Below are 21,796 nucleotides of genomic sequence, written 5' to 3' on the forward strand. Positions count from 1 at the left end.
GTTGCACAAGATGGCAACAATAACGTCTTCCTAATTGCCTTTGCTATAGACGAGGGAGAGACCAGTGTGGTTGGAGTTTCTTTCTCAAAAACCTCAGAATACACGTGGCTCTGCATCCTTGTATCTATTTGATCTCTAATAGTCATGCTTCTATTGTGAGTGCATACAATAACCCAGCTAATGGTTGGCATGACCCCCCCTTCTACGCATGCCTTCTGCATTAGATATATTGTACAAAATTTCATGCGAGAGATGAAAGACAGAGCTCTTCGCAAATTAGTTATGAATGCAGGGTATGCATTAACTCAACCATCATTCAAACATTATCGTAGAGAGATCAGATTGTCAAATCCAAATGCAGGTACTTAGATTGATAATATTCCAATGGAGAAATGGACTAGGTCATACGATAATGGACAACGATGGGGCCATATGACAACAATCTTGTTGAATCAATAAATGGTGTCTTCAAAGGCATATGAAACCTCACTATAACCGCTTTGGTAAAATCAACATGTTTTAGGATGACTTTGTTGTTTGCACAAAGAGGTGAAAGGTGGGACATGGTGTTATGATCTGGACAATTGTGGAGTGAATGTTGCACAAGATTTACCAAGGCAGAAATTGCCAAAGTCAACACACATATGGTTATAAGGTTTGACCGACATAACCCAAATTCCATGGTCAAAGAGACAATCGACCATAACGAGGGGCTACCAAGACAAGAGTATGGGTTCTACTAGAAGAACATTGGTACGATTGTGGAAAGTTTCAAGCATTTTGTATGCCTTGCTCTCATGTCATCGCAGCATGTGCCCATTCTCACATAGATGCATTAGCACTTCTGTCTCCCATTTACATGTCTAAGACATTGCTCCACGTATACAACAATGGCTTTGCAGTGGTAGCAAAAGAGGATTATTGGTCTGCGTACGAGGGGGAAATTGTTTGGCACAAAGACCAAATGCAAAGAAATAAAATGGATCGTCCCAAGAGCAAGCGTATCACAATTGAAATGGACGAGCTTGACAAGTTAGAAAGAAAGTGTGGTTTATGCCGTCAAGTCGGACATAATAAAAAAATTGTCCCACACGTGCTAGTGGCTCAACCAATTGAAATCTGTATGCACATTTCCTTTAAGATCTAAACAAGGCTTTTTTTCATTAAGAACATTTGTTACATCACATACGCTTGTTAAAAATAAAATGACATAATGATTAAAAAAACAACACATACGGCGGATAAAAAACATCAACAACACGACAAAATATCTAAGAAATTACAAGCACCAAAACAATGTCATCAGAACCGTGCATCATCATCATTACGTCTCTGTCTCTTTCAACTTTCTCCAACCAAGTGCGAGACGTTCCAGTTGCAAGTGAGGTGACGGTTCTTCCTCTTTGGATTCTTCTAATTTCTTCGTCCTTTGGGATGTCCCAGTCTAACCAGCGTTTCAACTCTCTCTTAAAACGCTCCATGGAATGGATGTGCCAACATTTTATTTTTATCGTCGGTTTCAAGGGAGAGAAGAATACATAGACATCTCTTGTGAAAATCTCAGAGCCCATTATGAAAAAAGTTGAGAGGAAATGAGGTGTAGTGAGAAAATGTGAAAAATGGTGGAGAAAATGGGTATTTATTTATAGAAAACACATTTACAAGGATAAGCCATATGAGATGGCTCCTCCTATAAAGGTAGTGGAGGCACCATATGACATGGCTTATCAGTACTGCATGAGTCATGTTAGATGGCGCCAAAGACAAAAAAAATTGGAATAAGCCATCTAAGATGTCACTTTGGTGTAAACAAAATTCTGAAACATAGTTATTTATGTAATTTCTCCGAAACGTGATTATTTGCATAATTTAATTTTAATACCTAGTTATTTAAAAAAAAATCTCATTCCTAACGAGTCTCGTTTCTAAGTTTTAAATGTTCATTACACCAGTTACAAGGTCATGAAAACAAAGTCACTCTTGATTTTTTTTTATAATAAACTGCATGTATTAATAGATGAGCAAATCACCAAGGTATGCTATGTTTCTGCAGTGTGAAAGAAAACAACATACCTAACATTAACACGACAAAAAAAATACCAAGTCAAGCAAACTAACATAAGTCATAATGCAGACTTTCAACAGAGTTTGGCAAGAATTACAAAACGTATAATAAATATTTCTGTAGAACAGTTTTGTCACTAATTGCATGTGGCATATAATAAAAAACTTCGTGCAGCATAAGTTTATGCATAAATTGAAGAGGCTACAAAATTAATAAGAAAAAAAAATTGAACCATACAAGCAATTTTGAAACCCAATATCATTATATCCTTCATTTTCATACACAACAAGGATCAGCACGATCCCATCGCAACATTACAAGATTAGAAAGGTAAAAGCTAAATATAAATAAGTCTAACAGTGACTACATATCGATCTAGAATATTGAGTTTAAGAGCTTGTGAACTTGGTAACAGCTTTGGTACCCTCAGATACGGCATGCTTGGCCAATTCTCCAGGAAGAACAAGCCTGACTGCAGTCTGAATTTCCCTTGAAGTGATGGTTGGCTTCTTGTTGTACCTTGCAAGTCTTGATGATTCAGCAGCAAGCTTCTCGAAGATGTCGTTGATGAAACTGTTCATGATACCCATGGCCTTGCTTGAGATACCAATGTCTGGGTGAACTTGCTTCAGAACCTTGAAGATGTAGATCTTGTATGTCTCCACGCTCTTCTTGTTTCTCTTCTTCTTCTTGTCGCCGGCGGCGGCACCACCGTCCTTAGGCAGCTTCTTTCCGGCCTTTGGCTTCTTCTCAGCAGGAGCCTTCTCGGCAACGGTGGTCTTTTTCTCCTCAGCGGGTTTCTTCTCAGCAGGCTTCTTCTCTCCCTTTGGCGCCATTTGATTGAAAGTAGAAAAAATGAAATTGAAATCGCTGGAAGAAACGTTAGTTAGGGTATGAATTTGAGAAAGGTAGTGATGAATATGATAACGTTAGTTAGGGAGTTATATATAAAAGCATTTTAAAATTCTGATTGGATATTGAAGATTCACGCGGATCGGTGACGTGGCGCTTCAAGATTTGTTGAATAATCGAATAATTTATTTGCAAAAGCAGCACAGAGAAATAGTGAAGGAAAGGAACACGATGTTGCGATGCTTTCACGTGGATCGGTGATTTGGCAGTTATCTTGGACGTTGAATTACTCTCAAAATGAACAGTTGAGATTAGGTCATTTCATTTTTCACCAAATTGAAATTTATTGCTTTTTATTTTTACTTGGCGCCAAACTCCAAAATTTCACCTTTGAAACTTTAGGAGGCCATCAATTTATTCTTACGATTTCTATTATTTGGGCCATAAATCATTATTATAATCAATATAAAAAATAGTTAAAAAAATAATTTATTTATGAATTTAATTGAAATACATTATAGTAAAGATTTTTTATTTAATCACAAGATAAATATAAAAGGTTTGATTCTTATTTTAACTTCTTTTAAAATAATACAATTAGATGTTCATAATGTAATGATGGTGTAAAATTTTTTACACTGATAGTGTATATCAGTTAAACTCTTTATTTATTTTACTTTTAATTTTTAAAAGTGTCCCATGAATCACAAATTTTCTTACCATAAAATTAGTTTTTAAATAATATTTATTTTAAATTATTTGTACCACTCACTAATTAAATATATCTAATAATTGTTAAGATGATCTTTGATGGAAGGTTTTTTTTACTCAATTCATCAATACGTGTGATTTAGTGTCTCGTCAGTCAAACTATGGATTACTGTAACTGAGGAATTTAGACTTTGCGGGTTAACTAAAATATCGTCTAAGGGATTTAGTGCCCCTCGGGCAGGATCATGTCCAATAAGGCTAACTAAACTCTCGCTTGTAGAACTTCATATCTCATAAGTCGGGCCACACATCATAGGGCCCAAAAGATATGTAATCCAAAAGCCTATTAAACTCATGTCCGAAGAGACTGCGACAAGTTACACAATAACTAAAGATTAAGGCTTCCCAAATAGGACCAGAAACTCAAGAAATGGACTATAGATTCTCGGGATACTCCCATGAGTTGTGAATTGAAACACTTCATCTTTTACTAAAGACCTCGTTCTTGAGGAACTATGTAGTGTTATAATTATAAAATGTCTCATCTAGGGCGATGCCTTTTTAGGTACTAGCCAAAATCTAATATATTTCATCTGCTATATATGGAACCATGTTTTGCATGTTAAGAAGCTCTCGATAATATTTTCTTAATGATGGATGTGGTTTTTATTATGGCAACCAATAAGAGCTCTACAATCTGTAAGGATTCAAATATAATAAGCAATTAAGAATGCAAGCAGACAAGCTAGGGTTTGTTGATCACTACAAATATCCTCAAATGATGGTACCTATCTTAAATAAATCTCAAACCTCATCTTCAAGAAGAATTCAAGTAAATGTCTATATGATTGTATTACCTGGCAAGTCTTGACGCTTCAAAATGTGAAATAAAGGAAGTGTGAAAGCTTGCCTCGTTGGGTCTGAGTGATTGTGTGTTGTAAAAACACAAGGACATTTTTGTAAATTAATACATCTAAATCACACACACACATTAAACTCGTGATTACAACCACAAAGACTACCTGTTAATTGTTAGAACAAGATTTGTTCTGATCAATTATCTTAGTTTTGCTGATAACAATAATATGAATTTTGCTTAAGATAATATGGTACTCTAATCCAATGCAATTTCCTTTTCAGGAAATATATATAAAGAGTATGCATAATTCAGCGCTCAGAAGCTTTGTCTCAAAGGGTTCAGCATGCAACATCAGAACATGGTCTGGCAAGACATCAGAAGATGGTCGAAGCAGAATCAGAACATGGGTCTATGGAAGCATCAGAAGAACAAGAGAACAGAAGCACTGAAGTTCTGATGGTATCACGCTCAGAAGCACTTCAAGGTCAGAAGATCAGAAGATGCTTTGCACCAAGCTGTTTGACTCTGATGATATTCAAACGTTGTATTCACAAACATCAGATCAGAAGGAAGTACAAGTGGCAAGCTACGCTGACTGACAAAAGGAACGTTAAAAGCTACTAAAGGCTACGTCAGTAGACACAGCGTGAACAAGGCTCGAGGTAGTTGACAAAAGCGTATAACATTAAATGCGATGCTGTACGGAACACGCAAAGCATTAAATGCACTCAACGGTCATCTTCTCCAACGCCTATAAATATGAAGTTCTGATGAGAAGCAAGGTTAACGATTCTGCACCAAAACAACTCATATTAAACTTGCTGAAACGCTGTTCAAAAAAAACTCAGAATCTTCATCTTCATCAAAGCTCACTACATTGCTGTTGTAATATATTAGTGAGATTAAGCTTAAACGTTAAGAGAAATATCACAGTTTGTGATTATAGCTTTTAAGAAGCAATTGTAATACTCTTAGAATTGATTACATTAAGTTGTAAGGAACTAGAGTGATCGTGTGGATCAGAATACTCTAGGAAGTCTTAGAAGTTATCTAAGCAGGTTGTAACTAGAGTGATCGTGTGGATCAGTATACTCTAGAAAAGTCTTAGAGGGTATCTAAGCAGTTGTTCCTGGAGTGATCAGTGTGTGATCAGAAGACTCTGGAAGACTTAGTTGCTGACTAAGTGGAGAACCATTGTAATCCGTGCGATTAGTGGATTAAATCCTCAGTTGAGGTAAATCATCTCTGCGGGGGTGGACTGGAGTAGTTTAGTTAACAACGAACCAGGATAAAAATAACTGTGCAATTTATTTTTATCTGTCAAGTTTTTAAAGCTACACTTATTCAAACCCCCCCCCCCCCTTTCTAAGTGTTTTTCTATCCTTCAATTGGCATCAGAGCGCCGGTTCTAAGGTGCAAGCACTTAACCGTGTTTAGAAAATATTCAGGAAGAGAAAAACGCTTCAGTAAAAGATGGTTGATGAAAGTGAAAAGTCTACACCTGCATCTACATCTGGCTCTGCTGAGCAATACAACGGTAACAATGGTTATACTAGACCGCCGGTATTTGATGGTGAAAACTTTGAATACTAGAAAGATAAACTGGAAAGTTACTTTCTTGGTCTAGATGGTGATCTATGGGATCTTCTGATGGATGGTTACAAACATCCAGTAAATGCCAGAGGCGTAAAGCTGACAAGGCAAGAAATGAATGATGATCAGAAAAAGCTTTTCAGGAATCATCATAAATGCAAAACTGTTTTGCTGAATGCTATCTCTCATGCTGAGTATGAGAAGATATCTAACAGGGAAACGGCCTATGACATATATGAGTCCTTGAAAATGACTCATGAAGGAAATGCTCAAGTCAAGGAGACTAAAGCTCTAGCTTTAATCCAGAAGTATGAAGCCTTCAAGATGGAGGATGATGAAGACATTGAAAAGATGTTTTCAAGATTTCAAACTCTTACTGCTGGATTGAGAGTTCTTGACAAGGGATACACCAAGGCTGATCACGTAAAGAAGATCATCAGAAGCTTACCCAGAAGATGGGGTCCTATGGTGACTGCATTCAAGATTGCAAAGAATCTGAATGAAGTTTCTCTGGAAGAGCTTATCAGTGCCTTGAGAAGCCATGAAATAGAGCTGGACGCAAATGAGCCTCAAAAGAAAGGTAAGTCTATTGCATTAAAATCCAATATCAAGAAATGCACTAACGCTTTTCAGGCTAGAGAAGAAGATACTGAAGAATCAGAATCTGAAGAAGAAGATGAACTGTCCCTGATCTCCAGAAGGCTAAATCAACTCTGGAAGACCAAGCAAAGAAAGTTCAGAGGCTTCAGAAGTTCAAAGAAATTTGAACGTGGAGAATCTTCTGATGACAGAAGATTTGACAAGAAGAAGGTCATGTGCTATGAATGCAATGAGCCTGGACACTTCAAGAATGAATGTCCAAATCTTCAGAAGGAAAATCCCAAGAAGAAGTTTCATAAGAAGAAAGGTCTTATGGCAACCTGGGATGAGTCAGAAGATGATTCAGACTCTAAAGATGAGCAGGCTAACTGTGCGCTAATGGCGACAGAAGATGACGGATCAGAATCTACATCAGAATCAGATTCTGAAGAGGTATTTTCTGAACTTACTAGAGATGAGTTAGTTTCCGGTCTAACTGAACTTCTGGAACTCAAGTCTCAGATTAGTCTCAAATACAAAAAGCTGAAAAAGCTATTTGAATTTGAAACAAAGAAGCTTGAGTTGGAAAATTCTGAATTAAAAGAAAAACTTTTAAAATTATCCAATAATGTTGGATCTCCTTCTGATTCAGAAAAATCCACTCCCAGTCTAAACCATATTCTGAAAGAATATGATTTAAGTTTTAGGAAGTTCTTATCTAGAAGTATTGGCAGAAGTCAGCTAGCTTCTATGATATATGCTGTGTCTGGAAACAAAAGAGTCGGCATTGGTTTTGAGGGTGAAACCCCATACAAACTTGAACCTGTTGATGAAATGAAATTCACATACAAGCCATTGTATGATCAGTTCAAGTATGGCCACTCCCATGATATTAGGCACACTTCACATGCTCAAAGTTTTTACATAACACACACCAAAAGGCATGTGACACAACCTAGGAAATATCATGAAACTCACATTAAAAATTATCATGCTGTTCCTCCTATTGCTTACAATGTTAAACCCAAATTCAATCAGAACTTGAGAAAATCTAACAAGAAAGGACCCAAGAAAATGTGGGTACCAAAGAAAAAGACTATTTCTTTTGTAGATTCTCTTGGCGACAAAGAAGATAAAAATCAACATGTCATGTCACCTGGACTCAAGTTGGTCTCAACACTTGAAGGGAAGAAGGATTGTCTTCCAAGTTCTGGTACTTAAATCTGTTGAAGAAACTGTGTTCGTAGGAGATCAGAAAAGAAAGTTTATTAGTCTTGGAATCATTTGTTTTGTTTGTTTCTAGCAATGATGTTTCGTTCTTGAGTATTCTGAATGCTCTAAATGCTACAGAATATACAATATTGAAACATTGATTGTGGACGAATCAATAAATATCTGATTTGATGATAAACTTGTTTCTAATGAAACAAAGCGCTTAAGAATTTCTGCAGATACAGTTTTGTCTTATCAGAAGCTGCAGAACAAAGAAGTGAACCTCCAGAAGCTGTGTATATCAGAAGTAATGGATCAGAAGATCATTCAGATTTATATCAGCACACTTCAGAAGGAGTGTTTCCTGAAGAGAAACTTGATCAGATCAGAAGCAGTGATCTGAATCTGAAGGCGTAAAGTCTATTCTGAAATTTACAGCTGTCATCTATTATCTTATGGTGAACACGTGTCTGTACGGTTAGTACAAAGCGTGCAGTTGAAAAGACGCCGACCTAGGTAACTGTATTAAATCATTTCATTTACTGTGTTCTCTCTCCTAATGTCATTTCTCATTAAATGCATAATGATTTCTTTTTAAATCTTTTAAATAACCCGCTTCATCTTCATTCCCTCTTTTTCTCTCTTTCTCTCTCTTTTGTGCATTCACTTCGTTGCATTTCTCTTCAAACCCTAGTTTTCTGATTTGATCTCAAAGCATTATCATCATGAACTCTTCCTCCTGTTCATCTTCCTCAAAAGAAAGACTCACTTCTTCACAGATCTTTTTAAGCAAGAATGAGCATGCTCCTTTGAAAACATGCTTAATACCCACGAAAGAACTGGAAGTTCTATGTGAATCTGCTGTGGACATCAACAACCTTAAAGCTAATGGCTTTCAGTGTGATGCAAGAATCTTTGAGCAAGGATGGTCTAATTATCTTGATAGATTGGTTGGTCCAATTTATCCTGAACTTGTGAAGGATTTTTGGGTACACGCAACGGTTACTCCAACTGCCATCATTTCATTTGTGCTAGGGCATGAAGTGGTTATCACTGAGAAGCTCATCAGGAAACTGTACAATCTTGATGATGAAGAAGGTTGGTCTGGTCTTCAACCCAATACAGTTGACTGGACTCCAGTTGAAAAACAAATCTCTACGGTTTTTGGAATTGATTCTCATAACACGGGCACCTTAAGGCCTTTCTATAAAGTATGGGCTGAGATTATTCTGGGTTCTCTTCACCATAGAAAAAGGATGCTCTCCTCCTCCTACATCAGTCCGACTCACAAGTACACTCTTTTCTGCATTGGCAAAAAGATAGAGATCAACATCTCTCATATTCTGTTTGAGAATCTGAAAACATCTATCTTTGAATCAAGAGAAGATGAAAGGGCTAAGTACCCTCATATTCCAAGAACAACCATTCCATTCGGAAGGATGATTTCAGACATTCTGATTGAAAGCAAAGTTGTGGACTCTATCAGAAATCGCAATGCATCGCATTCTCTTGGAGTAATTCAAGGTCCCATCTTCAATGGTGTTGATTTGTTCAGACTGGAACTCATTAAGAATGTACCTTTTGTGTGCACAAGCTTTCCTGACATTCTGTCAAGAAGAATTGCTATTGAAGGATTCATCTCCTTGTTTCATAAAGAACTTGATCATGTTGTCAAGCTTTACTTGGAAGATTGTGTTAGGAAGCAATCAGACGTTGATCCTGCTTGGATCCGTGGCAGAGTACTCCCGTCCAAAGATGATATTCTGAAGAAGGATAAGAAGGAACGACAGGTAAGGCTAAAAAGAAAGGCACAAGAAGATGAGGCTGAGAGAGCCAAGAAGTTGAGGGTCACCTATGATCCTGACAAGGTAGGCTCTTCTGAACGAAGAAATAAAAGGATCAGAGACTCCTTTCACAAAACCAGATCTTCACATACTTCTTCTGAACACTCCTCCAGGCAGGTTTTTACTCCACCTCCTTCTGTCCCTAAACCTTCTCCCAAATCACCTCCTTCTGAACCAAAAGTAAACTTCACCTTACCAAATCCTTCTCCATCATCCTTCTCCTCTCCCATTCTAAACCCCACTCCCTTAAGTATTCTTCTCCCAACTCCTTCTGATAAATCCTTCTCACCAATTCCCTTTACAAACACTCCATCCTCGTCTCAATCTATCAATTCTGATATTCCATCCTCATCAATCATTCTCTCAGATATCCCTTCTTCCTCATCCATCGTACCTCCACCTTCTATATCCCATCCCTTACCTACCAGAAAATCCAAACCTTACTGTCTTCTCTACCCTGACTACAAATTCACCTTCAATCCGCCTGAACCTGAACCCTATACCTACCTGGAACTTTTCAGACATGAGGTGATTAGCAGTCTAGACCTTCTGAAGGATGCATTTCTAAATGGTCTGGATGATGTTTCTACAAGAAATCTCTGGAGAAGATTTCGCAAGGATTTTCAAGTAGAAGCAATGGGAGTACAGAAAAGACTAGTGGCTGCTGCCCCTGGTTACCCTGGTTACCTTCTGGAGGAAGATAATGGTATATACTACCATCCTCTCAGAAATTGCGTTGCTGCTGAGGAGAAGCCCTTCTTGGATGAGATGGAACAATTAAGATTGGCTGCTGAAATGGAAGCAAATCCATGCAGGGATATTGTTATCTTTATTCCTGATTATCCTGTTCTGCTCGGAGATTTCAAGACTCTCTTTGACTATCTGAGGGAAAACCCGTCTGAGAAAGACCCAAGCTTGGTCATTCCAGAAGTTGTTGACCCACCAGAAGTTGAAGGTCCTTCTGCTCCAAGGAATCTAGCTGCCATTCTTCAGGCACTTGAAAATGGAGACTCGGAAATTCCTGCTGCAGAATATGGAGATGCTTCTATGCAAGAAGCAGATGCTGAAGATCATGTTGCTGAATCAGATCCTGTTGAGGAAATCCCTGCAAATGATCTATCCATGGAAGCTACAGATCAAGTTGCTATTCCTGTGGTTGAAAGCGGTGAAGCCTCTTCTGATGAATCTTCTCGTCTTGCAAGGACTCTGGAAGAAATTCAGAAGAGACAGGATGAGCAAAGCTCACTCAATGCTGAGTATAGCGCTTTCATGGTGAGGCAAGAAGGACACAACAATAAGGTTCAAGAGATGCTGACCAAGATCTTGTCAAGTCTAGGGCCATCTTAGATTGAGTCTGTGTTGTTTCTTTCTTTTCGTTGCATCTGTCTTTGTGCATCTGATCTTTCTTATCTTCATGTACTTCTGTACCTGCTGTTTGAACTTCAATGAAATCATCCTCTTCCTCCGTGTGTTTCGTTTTGTTTGTCTCTGAATCTTTTTTGCTTTTTGATGATATGACAAAAAGGGGGAGAAATATGTGATAAATGATTTGATTTAATCAGCTGCATTTACTAACAAGAACTGCAAGTTCTATATGGTTTAAGTGTTTTGCAGGTATAAAGAAGTGAAGAGAATATTCAAAGCAAACACAGAAGCAAAACCATAAGAAGGGTTATTCTGTAAAAAGAATAAGCTCATGGAAACTGAAGCAAGCCTAGTGCTATCAAGCTTCAGAGATCAGAAGCAAGAAAGAAGAATGAATCAGAAGCACTGAAAATAGAATTTAATCCATATTTGTCTATTTGCTTTGACAAAATTCTATTTACTCTGATACATTATTTTAGCCTATATGGCTCTGATACATATAATGTGTTCGAACATATATTTTATGTTCTAACTCGTTCATGCTGACTTTTGTCGTTTAGTTTTTGTTCTGTAACATTTCAGGATGTAGAGATGCTCTGATGATGCTCTGGTACATTCAACAATGTTCTGATACAAATCTAGCATGAAGTGATGTTGGTAGAAATTCAAAGCTCTGAAGCTATCCGAGGGAAGCAGAAATCAGAAGCTGCGAATGTTCTAAAGATCCAGAAAACTCAAGTTCTGAAGCTGTCCTAAATGGAAGCAGAAATCAGAAGCTGTGAATGTTCAGAAGATCAAAGAAATTCAAGTTCTGAAGCTGTCCTATATGGAAGCAGAAGTCAGAAGCTGTGAATGTTCAGAAGATCAAAGAAATTCAAGCTCTGAAGCTGTCCTAGATGGAAGCAGGAATCAGAAGCTGTGAGTGTTCTAGGGATCTAAGGAAATTCTACTTCTGAAGCTGTCCAATGGAAGCAGAAGTCAGAAGCTATGAATTCTCTGAAGACAGAAGCTTATATGATCGTCTATACCGAAATAATCAGGGAAGTCTTTTATTAAAGTTCTTCGAGTATTTATTTCAGGGGGAGATTATTTATCTCAGGGGGAGATTGTTAATCTCAGGGGGAGACATATTCATATGCTTATGCTATAGCTGTGTAATTTGTCTTTTGCCGTCTGTTCTTTCTGATCGCAAATTCATATAATTTATATATGTTTTTGTCATCATCAAAAAGGGGGAGATTGTTAGAACAAGATTTGTTCTGATCAATTATCTTAGTTTTGATGATAACAATAATATGAATTTTGCTTAAGATAATATGGTACTCTAATCCAATGCAATTTCCTTTTCAGGAAATATATATAAAGAGTATGCATAATTCAGCGCTCAGAAGCTTTGTCTCAAAGGGTTCAGCATGCAACATCAGAACATGGTCTGGCAAGACATCAGAAGATGGTCGAAGCAGAATCAGAACATGGGTCTATGGAAGCATCAGAAGAACAAGAGAACAGAAGCACTGAAGTTCTGATGGTATCACGCTCAGAAGCACTTCAAGGTCAGAAGATCAGAAGATGCTTTGCACCAAGCTGTTTGACTCTGATGATATTCAAACGTTGTATTCACAAACATCAGATCAGAAGGAAGTACAAGTGGCAAGCTACGCTGACTGACAAAAGGAACGTTAAAAGCTACTAAAGGCTACGTCAGTAGACACAGCGTGAACAAGGCTCGAGGTAGTTGACAAAAGCGTATAACATTAAATGCGATGCTGTACGGAACACGCAAAGCATTAAATGCACTCAACGGTCATCTTCTCCAACGCCTATAAATATGAAGTTCTGATGAGAAGCAAGGTTAACGATTCTGCACCAAAACAACTCATATTAAACTTGCTGAAACGCTGTTCAAAAAAAACTCAGAATCTTCATCTTCATCAAAGCTCACTACATTGCTGTTGTAATATATTAGTGAGATTAAGCTTAAACGTTAAGAGAAATATCACAGTTTGTGATTATAGCTTTTAAGAAGCAATTGTAATACTCTTAGAATTGATTACATTAAGTTGTAAGGAACTAGAGTGATCGTGTGGATCAGAATACTCTAGGAAGTCTTAGAAGTTATCTAAGCAGGTTGTAACTAGAGTGATCGTGTGGATCAGTATACTCTAGAAAAGTCTTAGAGGGTATCTAAGCAGTTGTTCCTGGAGTGATCAGTGTGTGATCAGAAGACTCTGGAAGACTTAGTTGCTGACTAAGTGGAGAACCATTGTAATCCGTGCGATTAGTGGATTAAATCCTCAGTTGAGGTAAATCATCTCTGCGGGGGTGGACTGGAGTAGTTTAGTTAACAACGAACCAGGATAAAAATAACTGTGCAATTTATTTTTATCTGTCAAGTTTTTAAAGCTACACTTATTCAACCCCCCCCCCCCTTTCTAAGTGTTTTTCTATCCTTCATTAATGACTTCTCAAGGATCCTGACTAAACATTTAGTCTCTCAAGGAAATACAACTCAAAGATAACCTGTCAATGACACCTAGAGTATTCTGACTAAACTTAGTCACTCAATGAATTTCTCAATAACACCTGTTATTGACGTCTCAAGGATGCTGACCACGGTCTGGTCCCTTAAGAAAATTAACCAATTGGTTAACATATAGAGATGGTGCTTTTACATGATTGCTTCTTTATAAAGCATATTACACAATTTAAAGCTTAGAAAGACCACACTTAAAATGATTTAACATAAGAAGCTTTAGGTGTTTATGTATTAATGTTATCGATCATTTTATTAACACGTGCTTTTTTCTTCTTGTTGGATCTTCTTTTTGCTACCATTTGTAATGTGTTAGTTTGCTTATTTTGCTTCAAGTAGATTCTCAATAATAGTCCTTTTTGTTCTTCTATTAGCCATTTCATTTACTTATGATGTTTTACACATAATTCTCTTTGTTTGTATCTGTCTTATTCATTTTCTTCTTTGAGGCTTTCTTCTCATGATAGCAATTTCTTTCTTTTATCTTGTTGCATCTCTCTTTTTCATGAGTGTATCGTATACATTTTTGTTTACCAGTGATTTCTGACAAACAACCGCTAGTCCTCAAAACAATGTATCTTTGGTAACTTACAGGATCGACTAGATTGATCCTAGGACATGTGTCCCGAATGTTAGGGTTCTCATAATCCGACTCATTGTTTTGATCTTATATTTAGATGATTAAGTTTTTGTATGATGATAAATGACTTTGTAATAACTAGAGTTTAACAACGAACCACGAAATAAAGAAGTATAAAGACTTTGACAAAATCTATAAAACTTGCGATGAAAGTAAACGAATATAACATAAAGGTAAAGGATTTCGAAAGTAAAGATGACAAGACGAAATGTAAATTTGACTGGAAACTAAATGACAATAAAACAATGTAAAGTAACTTGTGTTTATATAAAGGCAATAAATTGACTTCGAATAAAATAAACAAGGTGTTCTTGCACATACATTTGTTCAGGAAAGACTCGTTTCTCTAACGCTGATACTTTGAGTAATTTTGTGAATTTTTGTATATCTGTTTGAACACCCCAAATCTAAACATTTAGACTCCTATATATACTAGTTCAACCCTAACGGTCCCTATATAGACGATTGCCACGTTTGTAGCCTCAAACATTGCGTCTTTGAGATGTTTCCACATGTTCCCCTGATCATATATTCCTATTTGAATTTCTAAAACTTCCCGCTCGAGGCTTCGAGTTTAGGCGAACGCTGTCGTTGAAAGTATCTTTGTAAATATTTCAAGAATTCTTCTAAGTTTACACTTCGACATAAGTATTATTCCTTTCGAAGACTATTGGCACGAAATAACTTTTTCCACACCAATTTCCAAAACACTTCAAATACACCACTTCGAGTTACCCAACTTCAGAATCGAAATCTCTAGCTAACAACTGTTAACAGATGATTTTTCATTTATATTCAATATTCCAATTTCTTTTTAAATAGATAAAGAAAATATACCCGTTGGAGAAAATAGAGATTGAGTATCCACATAGAAAATATATGTGGGAGACGTTAACTATAAGAGAGTATAGTGGTTGTATTAGAGATAGGATGAGACGTGTGAACAATAATGGTATAGTGAATAATCCTTTATCTTATTTGTAGTCAGTTAATAGGATGTTGTAGTGTATTCACGTGATGATGTACTTCAATAATATTTCCACACTTCTTCATAACTAACATTATGAGTCAGAGGCTTTTGAAAGAGTTTAGTGAAGCTTGATCAGAGGTCATATGTATTCTTCATACTTAACTACTTTGAGTCAGAGGCTTCTGATACAATATGATATGATGAAGCTTGATCAGAGTGAGTTTCTTAGTGCTTGAGATATCCGAGTTGTAGAAGGAAAGAGTATATCTTAAATGCCTTATGGATATTTTCTTATATATGCATTGACTTGGTAGCCCATATTCCAAATATGATTTGCTGATTCTTTAAGATCTTCTTCTAGACGTTATCCATTTGATGGGTGAAGCTTACCTAGAGTTCAAAGTCATTATCTATTATGTCAAATTCTGCTTGATGTGATAACACTGTAACACGGTGGGAGAACTAACTTTTTGTTTTGTTATTTCGCAAAACAATGTTGCGGTTAGCAAGATTCGCTACCGACTTTTATTTTATCCAATTAGGAAAGGCAAAAAGAATAGGAATGAACTTTAATAGATTTTGAGTTCGGGGGGTAGGTTATACAAAGGGAAGGTATTAACACCCTTTGTATCCAATGGGCTCTTAATTGCTTAGCTCGCTTTGTTTTTGTTTGAAATATGGTGTGTGTTTAGAAAAACAGTTTGTAAAAGAATTAACTTTGTAATGATTCATCATTTTAATATATACAAAGTATTTATCTTGAAAATATTTTTAGAAAGATGCTTGAAAAAGCTTTTACTTTGTAATGATCCTTGTACGGATATATGCAAAGTATTTGTTTGAAGTTGTTTTGAAAAACGTGAGGTGTAAAGAGTATTTGAAAACTTGAATTGGTTGTGAGCAAGCACTTAAGAGTCACCTACACCTAATTCGTAAGGTCTTTCCTATTCTTAAGACTTTCCTCGAATGATAGTACTATCCATACCATTAGTGGGTAGGTAGTCATATGCATTGGATGTGAAGGGACGAGCGAATGGTCATCGAATGGTCATAAAAGGCAACATGTAAGGATGTCTTAGCATTCAAAGGGACTATCATCATTTCGTAGGCAACTCGAGGGACAAGATCATTTCATCGTAGGCAACATCGAATGGACTATGATCTTTATATAGAAGGGACTATGATGATGTTAATCGGAGGCAACCTTGCTTAAGACATTCCTACGTTTTAGGGACTTGACCATATAATCGAAAGGCAACGAAGAGAGGGTTACCTTAAAGGTGAGTGAGTGCGAAGTGTATTAGATTCAGTTATCTTTATCTTGGATTTAGGAATGATCTAACGGTTGATTTTAAGTCTTTCCATACAATCCTATTAACCATACGTCTAAGCAGTTATAAGGTGCGGAAAGTAAAAGCAGAAATTAAAATCCTAACTATTACAAGGCTTTGGGATGGGGGATTCATAACCAATAAAAATTGCGGGAAAGTAGAGGTGCGAAAATTAAAATCCTAGTTAAAACTATTACAGACTCTGCACAATTACATAATTAAAAATAATTAATAACACGAATAAAAATCGAAGAATCAAGAAGAGGAGGAAGAGGGAATGAAATTTGGGTTTTGGAATATTTGGTGTTAATTTTAATTGAAATCCAAACCAAGTAACCAACTAACAAATTTTAACCTAAAATTAATTAATTAAAGAAATATTATAATTTAATTAATTATATGCAATTAAATTTTAAATTATAAATTAGTCCTAAAAATCTAATCTAACCCTAATTAACTAAAATTAGTTAAGAAATAATTTAAAACAAATATATTTTTTGTGATTTTTGTTGATTAAAGTAAAATCCCAATTCTAAATCAAACTAATTAAAAATAAATGGAAAAATATTAATTGGCATAATTTTCCTTAATCCTATTTTATGGTTAATTGGTGGATTAATTAAAGGATAAAAGTGAATTGATGAGTTAATTGAAAAATAATTGAAAAGAGATAGAAAAATAGAAAGAAATAAAAAGGTGCAAAAAATTAGGATTTGTGGCCAAGGGGTTTGAACCCTGGCCCTTTGGGTTCAGCAGCAAAACCATCCACCAATTCAGCTGAATTGTTGTGTTGTCAAATAACCATTTGCAATAAACAAAAAGTTAAAAACGTATTAAATGGTTAGTCAAACGCAAAAAGTCAGAGTGGGCCCCCTACGCGCTGGCTGACGAATCGGATGAGGAGAGAATGTGCTATGATTGTTGACTGGCAAGTCCCAACGTGACACGCGCGAAGAGAGATTCAAAATTGTTGACCAACCAATAAAACAAATCCGCGTGGATTCCGCTACCTTCCATCACCTTCTTCAATTTTCAGCTTTTTATTAGCTATGAAATGGCTGAAGAATAGCTACGGTTTTTACTACCAAATTTCATAGCTAAATCTGGAGAAATTAAAGCTCATAAAAAACACGTTAGTGAAAAACAAAGGATGCCCAGATCCATCAAATAAGGTCCTGAGAATTCAATGGTAGCTCACGTTTTGTGCCCTAACAATGGCTTCACACGATACCTGCACCAAAGCTCCAAACTAATGGTTCAATCCTGCTCTAATCATCATCAGGAACTTGCACATGTAGTTAGATTTCATTTAAACACACTAAATCGTGAGATACAAAAATCAATAATGCATGTAAATATGATGAACATGGTATACGAGTTTCTAGGTACATTCAAGCATGGTTAATGATCCAAACCTTCCTTCTATTACCTTAGGAGATGAATAGGACGATTGAAAGGCTTTGAAAGTGCTTGGAGTGATCTAAACGAATTCTTCACCTTTCTTGATATTTTGGAACTTTGAAAACCCTAGCTCTCTCTCTCTCTCTCTCCAATTTTCGTCCCCCTGGCATCTGAGTGAGTTATGTACTTATAATAGATGGATTTAGGTTCACAAATTTGGAGAGAATCAAATCAAATCTTGAATTTTAATGGTAAAAAATTTGATTGAAATTCTTTGCATGAAAACTCTCCACTTTAGTCCAATTCTATTTCCCACAACTTTTTTCACGTTTTAGATGCCCTCTACTACTGATTTGAATTGATCAAAATCTTAACAAATCAAATATATGGCCTTTTATAGTTAATTTATGATTTTACTTGATTTAATTTGTATTTAAATGAATAAATTCACAATTAAATAAAATCACAAAATAGATAGGGATTGGTTCATGGGCTTCCCATGGGGCCATAAACACGTGGGAAACTCAAAGATGGAGGCCCAATACTCAAAAGTTCAATAATTCTCATTTGAGGTTTCATGCCTTTTTCCAATTTTTCCAAACTTGGAATAATCATAACTCACTCAATGTTTATCACACAAAGATGATCTTGTACTTTTTGGAAAGCCTAATATGTCCTCTACAACCCACTTTGGAACATTTTTTGAATTTGGTGATTTTATCTTGATGATAGTGGCTCTGAAAAAAGATATATTTTTGTTGACTTATAGAAGGACCTGTAATGTTTTGGCCCTCGTCTTTTGAATGAAGCATACTTTAGACTTGGGCCTAACATCAAAGTTGTAGAGGATTGAAATCCCTTGAGAATAGGCTTTGGTTGGGGAAAAACTAATGAAGCAAGTGAAAGTTATGGCAGGTCAAAGTTCAGTTGACTTTCACTTTAAAAACCCTTATTTAGAAACCTTGAGTTTTATTGATCTTTGAGATTTTCTTGATGAATCATGATCAACCCTTGATCAAATGATGAATTTGACCTCATAATCTTGATGTTGACCAAAAATCTTGACTTTTGACTGTATGTTGAATGCAGTTGACTTTTAGGTCAAACTAGTCGACTGTTTATCATTTGTGCACTTGACTGAGCAATCTTGCATTGAAAGACTTGAAACATGGCATGAAAGTGCCTTGAGACCTATGGGATACTATGAAGTCCTAGAAGTCCCATTTCCTTTAGGAGAACCAAAACCATAGTTAGAGACTTGTTGCTTTAGGAGAAAAGCAAGTGTGCCCAATTCATGTGTAGTCTTGAGCTACCAATGAGCTTGTGAGCTTGGGGAGATCTTGAAATATGGAGGTAAAATTTTGGGGTATGACAAACACCAATCTTCAGATTTCACCAGTCTTCAGATTTTCTAGCTTAGCTTTATGGTACAATTCAACTTTACTTCTTTAGAGTCAGAGTTGCTTTCTTAGTTATGTACGGTGAACAACCATTAAAGGCAAAATTGTACATCTTTTAGATCAAGTTTGAAATCAATTTTTGTTAGGTTTTGGTTTGTTGGTTGCATTTTGGTAAAATAATAAGCACAACATGATGTTGGATAAGATGTCGTGACATGTTGATACGACATTGCAGCCTGTGTTGTTTCTACTTCTGGAAGATCTGTTTATATTGTTCCAAAAGATTTATTATATGGATCAAATAACACGTTGAAGATTGGATTCTCTGGAGATTTGTTACAAAGTTGAAGAGATAGTAGAATATCTGATTATTTATGATTGGATCATATTTGATTTGCATAAGCTTATATCCAGATTTAATATCCAAGCCCAACTATCATATAAAAGGATGAGTCTAAACTTAAGAAGATTATGAAGCTGGGAATGAGGATTAGTATCTCTTAGGGTTTCGTCTATTTTTTGTATGTAACACATGTATCATGTTGATACATAGAGTTTGACTAATTATTCATTGTTCATTGTCAATCACTCATGTGCTTTTAAGCAAAAAGTGTATTGTGTTTAATTGGAAGTGTGTTCTTATATTTTTGGTCTTTTGTTATTATCTTTGAGGCGATTGCAGGAAGTGAGAGGGGACTCTCATATCTATGAGGTTCCTAGTTGGGGTATACATGGATCAGTTTGGGTTGAATTTAGCCAAAACCAAAACACAACCCATACATGATACACTGGTTTGGGTAAGGTAAAATAACCACCCACAATATCATTGGGTCGGTTTTGGTAAAACCATAAATTTATGGGTTGGATTGGGTTGGGTAGTGAATTACCCAATTTTCTTTCTTCCTTATATAATTAGTAATGATGAGTCACATTTTCTTAATAAACAGTTTAACATATTACCGTTATTTTTTAAACATCAAATGTCTAAATGCACGATAAAATTCATCATAAACATATTTGCAAAAACCAAAGTTACATTACAGTAATACCGAGAATTGCAAAATACTTGCAACTTACCAGAATTAGCATCAAAATAATCAAAGTGTCACATCCTAAATAAGTTGAAATCATTACTTACAAAATAAAAGATGTTCAAAAGGTCGAAATTGAAGCAACCAAGATTAAAAATATCAAAGTCATCACTTATATAATTATAAAAAATAGCTAAAAAATAGTCACTCAATAACCCGTGGGTTTTGTGAGTTAGGTGTAAGTTTACCCATAACCCAATTATTTAGAATGGGTTTTCATTTTTAAAAACCATATTCACCTAATAACTCGACCAACTCACTTTTTTGGGTGGGTTTGGGTGGGTTTTAATGGGTTTATTGGGTTTACCAAACCCATGTACACCCTTAGTTCCTAGGTAGAAGTTACATAGGTAGTGATAAGTTGTAAGTTAGGGTTGTTTAGCTTTGAACTAATACTATCGTAGTGGATTTTCTTCCTGGCTTGGATGCCCCCAAAGTAGGTAATGTTGCAGTGAACTGGGTTAACAATTGACAGTGTCTTTTACCTTCTGCAATTTACTTCTACATAATTTATTGTTTGGTAAAATTATTATGTCAGCCAGATGATGTCTTGACATCTGTATTGACACTGTGGTTCGGTGTTGTGACATCAATCTCAACATTTATTTGAAAGTGCCAGAATTTCAATTCGTTATCATTATAGCATGCATAAAACAATGGTTAGGTTTGAATTTGATCAAGAGGTTTTTAGTCATTTGCATTAGTTGGTGGAATATGAACTTTACATGTTTTTTATTTGAAGTAAGTGAAATATAAAATCTCAAAGTACTTTTGAAAACATAAAAAATTGAGATTTTACATGTTTGATTCGAATCATGAGAATCAAACACATTTTATGATTCAAATCATACACATTTTCTCGTGAGGAATTTCATGTTCATTTGTGAATTTATGTGAAATCATCTCTCTCACTTTGAAAAGCCCAAATTTATTGCGCTTAAATCTTTTTCTTCTTCAACCTCAGTTTGTGTTTCATATCTTATTCACGAGAGATCTATGATTGATCAGGGAAGACGTTGTTTTGAAACTAATCATTATTGGATATTGTTTAGGTCGTTGCAAGATTGAGAAGTTGTCGCTGGTGCTGACAAATTCCGGTGAAAAGAAGAAAGTTCTTCTCTTTAGATTGCCTTAGTAGTAACTGTGTGGAAGGCTACAGATAAGGCGGAGTTCTTTTCAGATCTTCAAACAATTCAACACTTAAGGAATCAGTAGGATAAATTATTGATTGCTCCAAACAAAGGCTTGGAAAAAAATTGGTGATATTGGAAGATTCTTGAAGAGTCAATCTAGTAAAGATTGCACAAAAGAGTTTAGCATGGAGCCGCATACACGTCAAGATACAAAACT

General features: G+C 35.9%; 1 protein-coding gene across 1 annotated transcript; it reads right to left on the minus strand.

Annotated features, from left to right (window-relative positions):
* Positions 1–2,291: 2,291 nt before the first annotated feature.
* Positions 2,292–2,982, minus strand: LOC131639993 (probable histone H2B.1). Its single transcript, XM_058910417.1, has one exon. The coding sequence runs from the start codon at positions 2,899–2,901 to the stop codon at positions 2,455–2,457; it is 447 nt and encodes a 148-aa protein (XP_058766400.1). The 5' UTR covers positions 2,902–2,982; the 3' UTR covers positions 2,292–2,454.
* Positions 2,983–21,796: the final 18,814 nt, after the last annotated feature.

This window comes from Vicia villosa, unplaced genomic scaffold (assembly GCF_029867415.1).
Source record: "Vicia villosa cultivar HV-30 ecotype Madison, WI unplaced genomic scaffold, Vvil1.0 ctg.002879F_1_1, whole genome shotgun sequence".
Taxonomy (NCBI): Eukaryota; Viridiplantae; Streptophyta; class Magnoliopsida; order Fabales; family Fabaceae; genus Vicia; species Vicia villosa.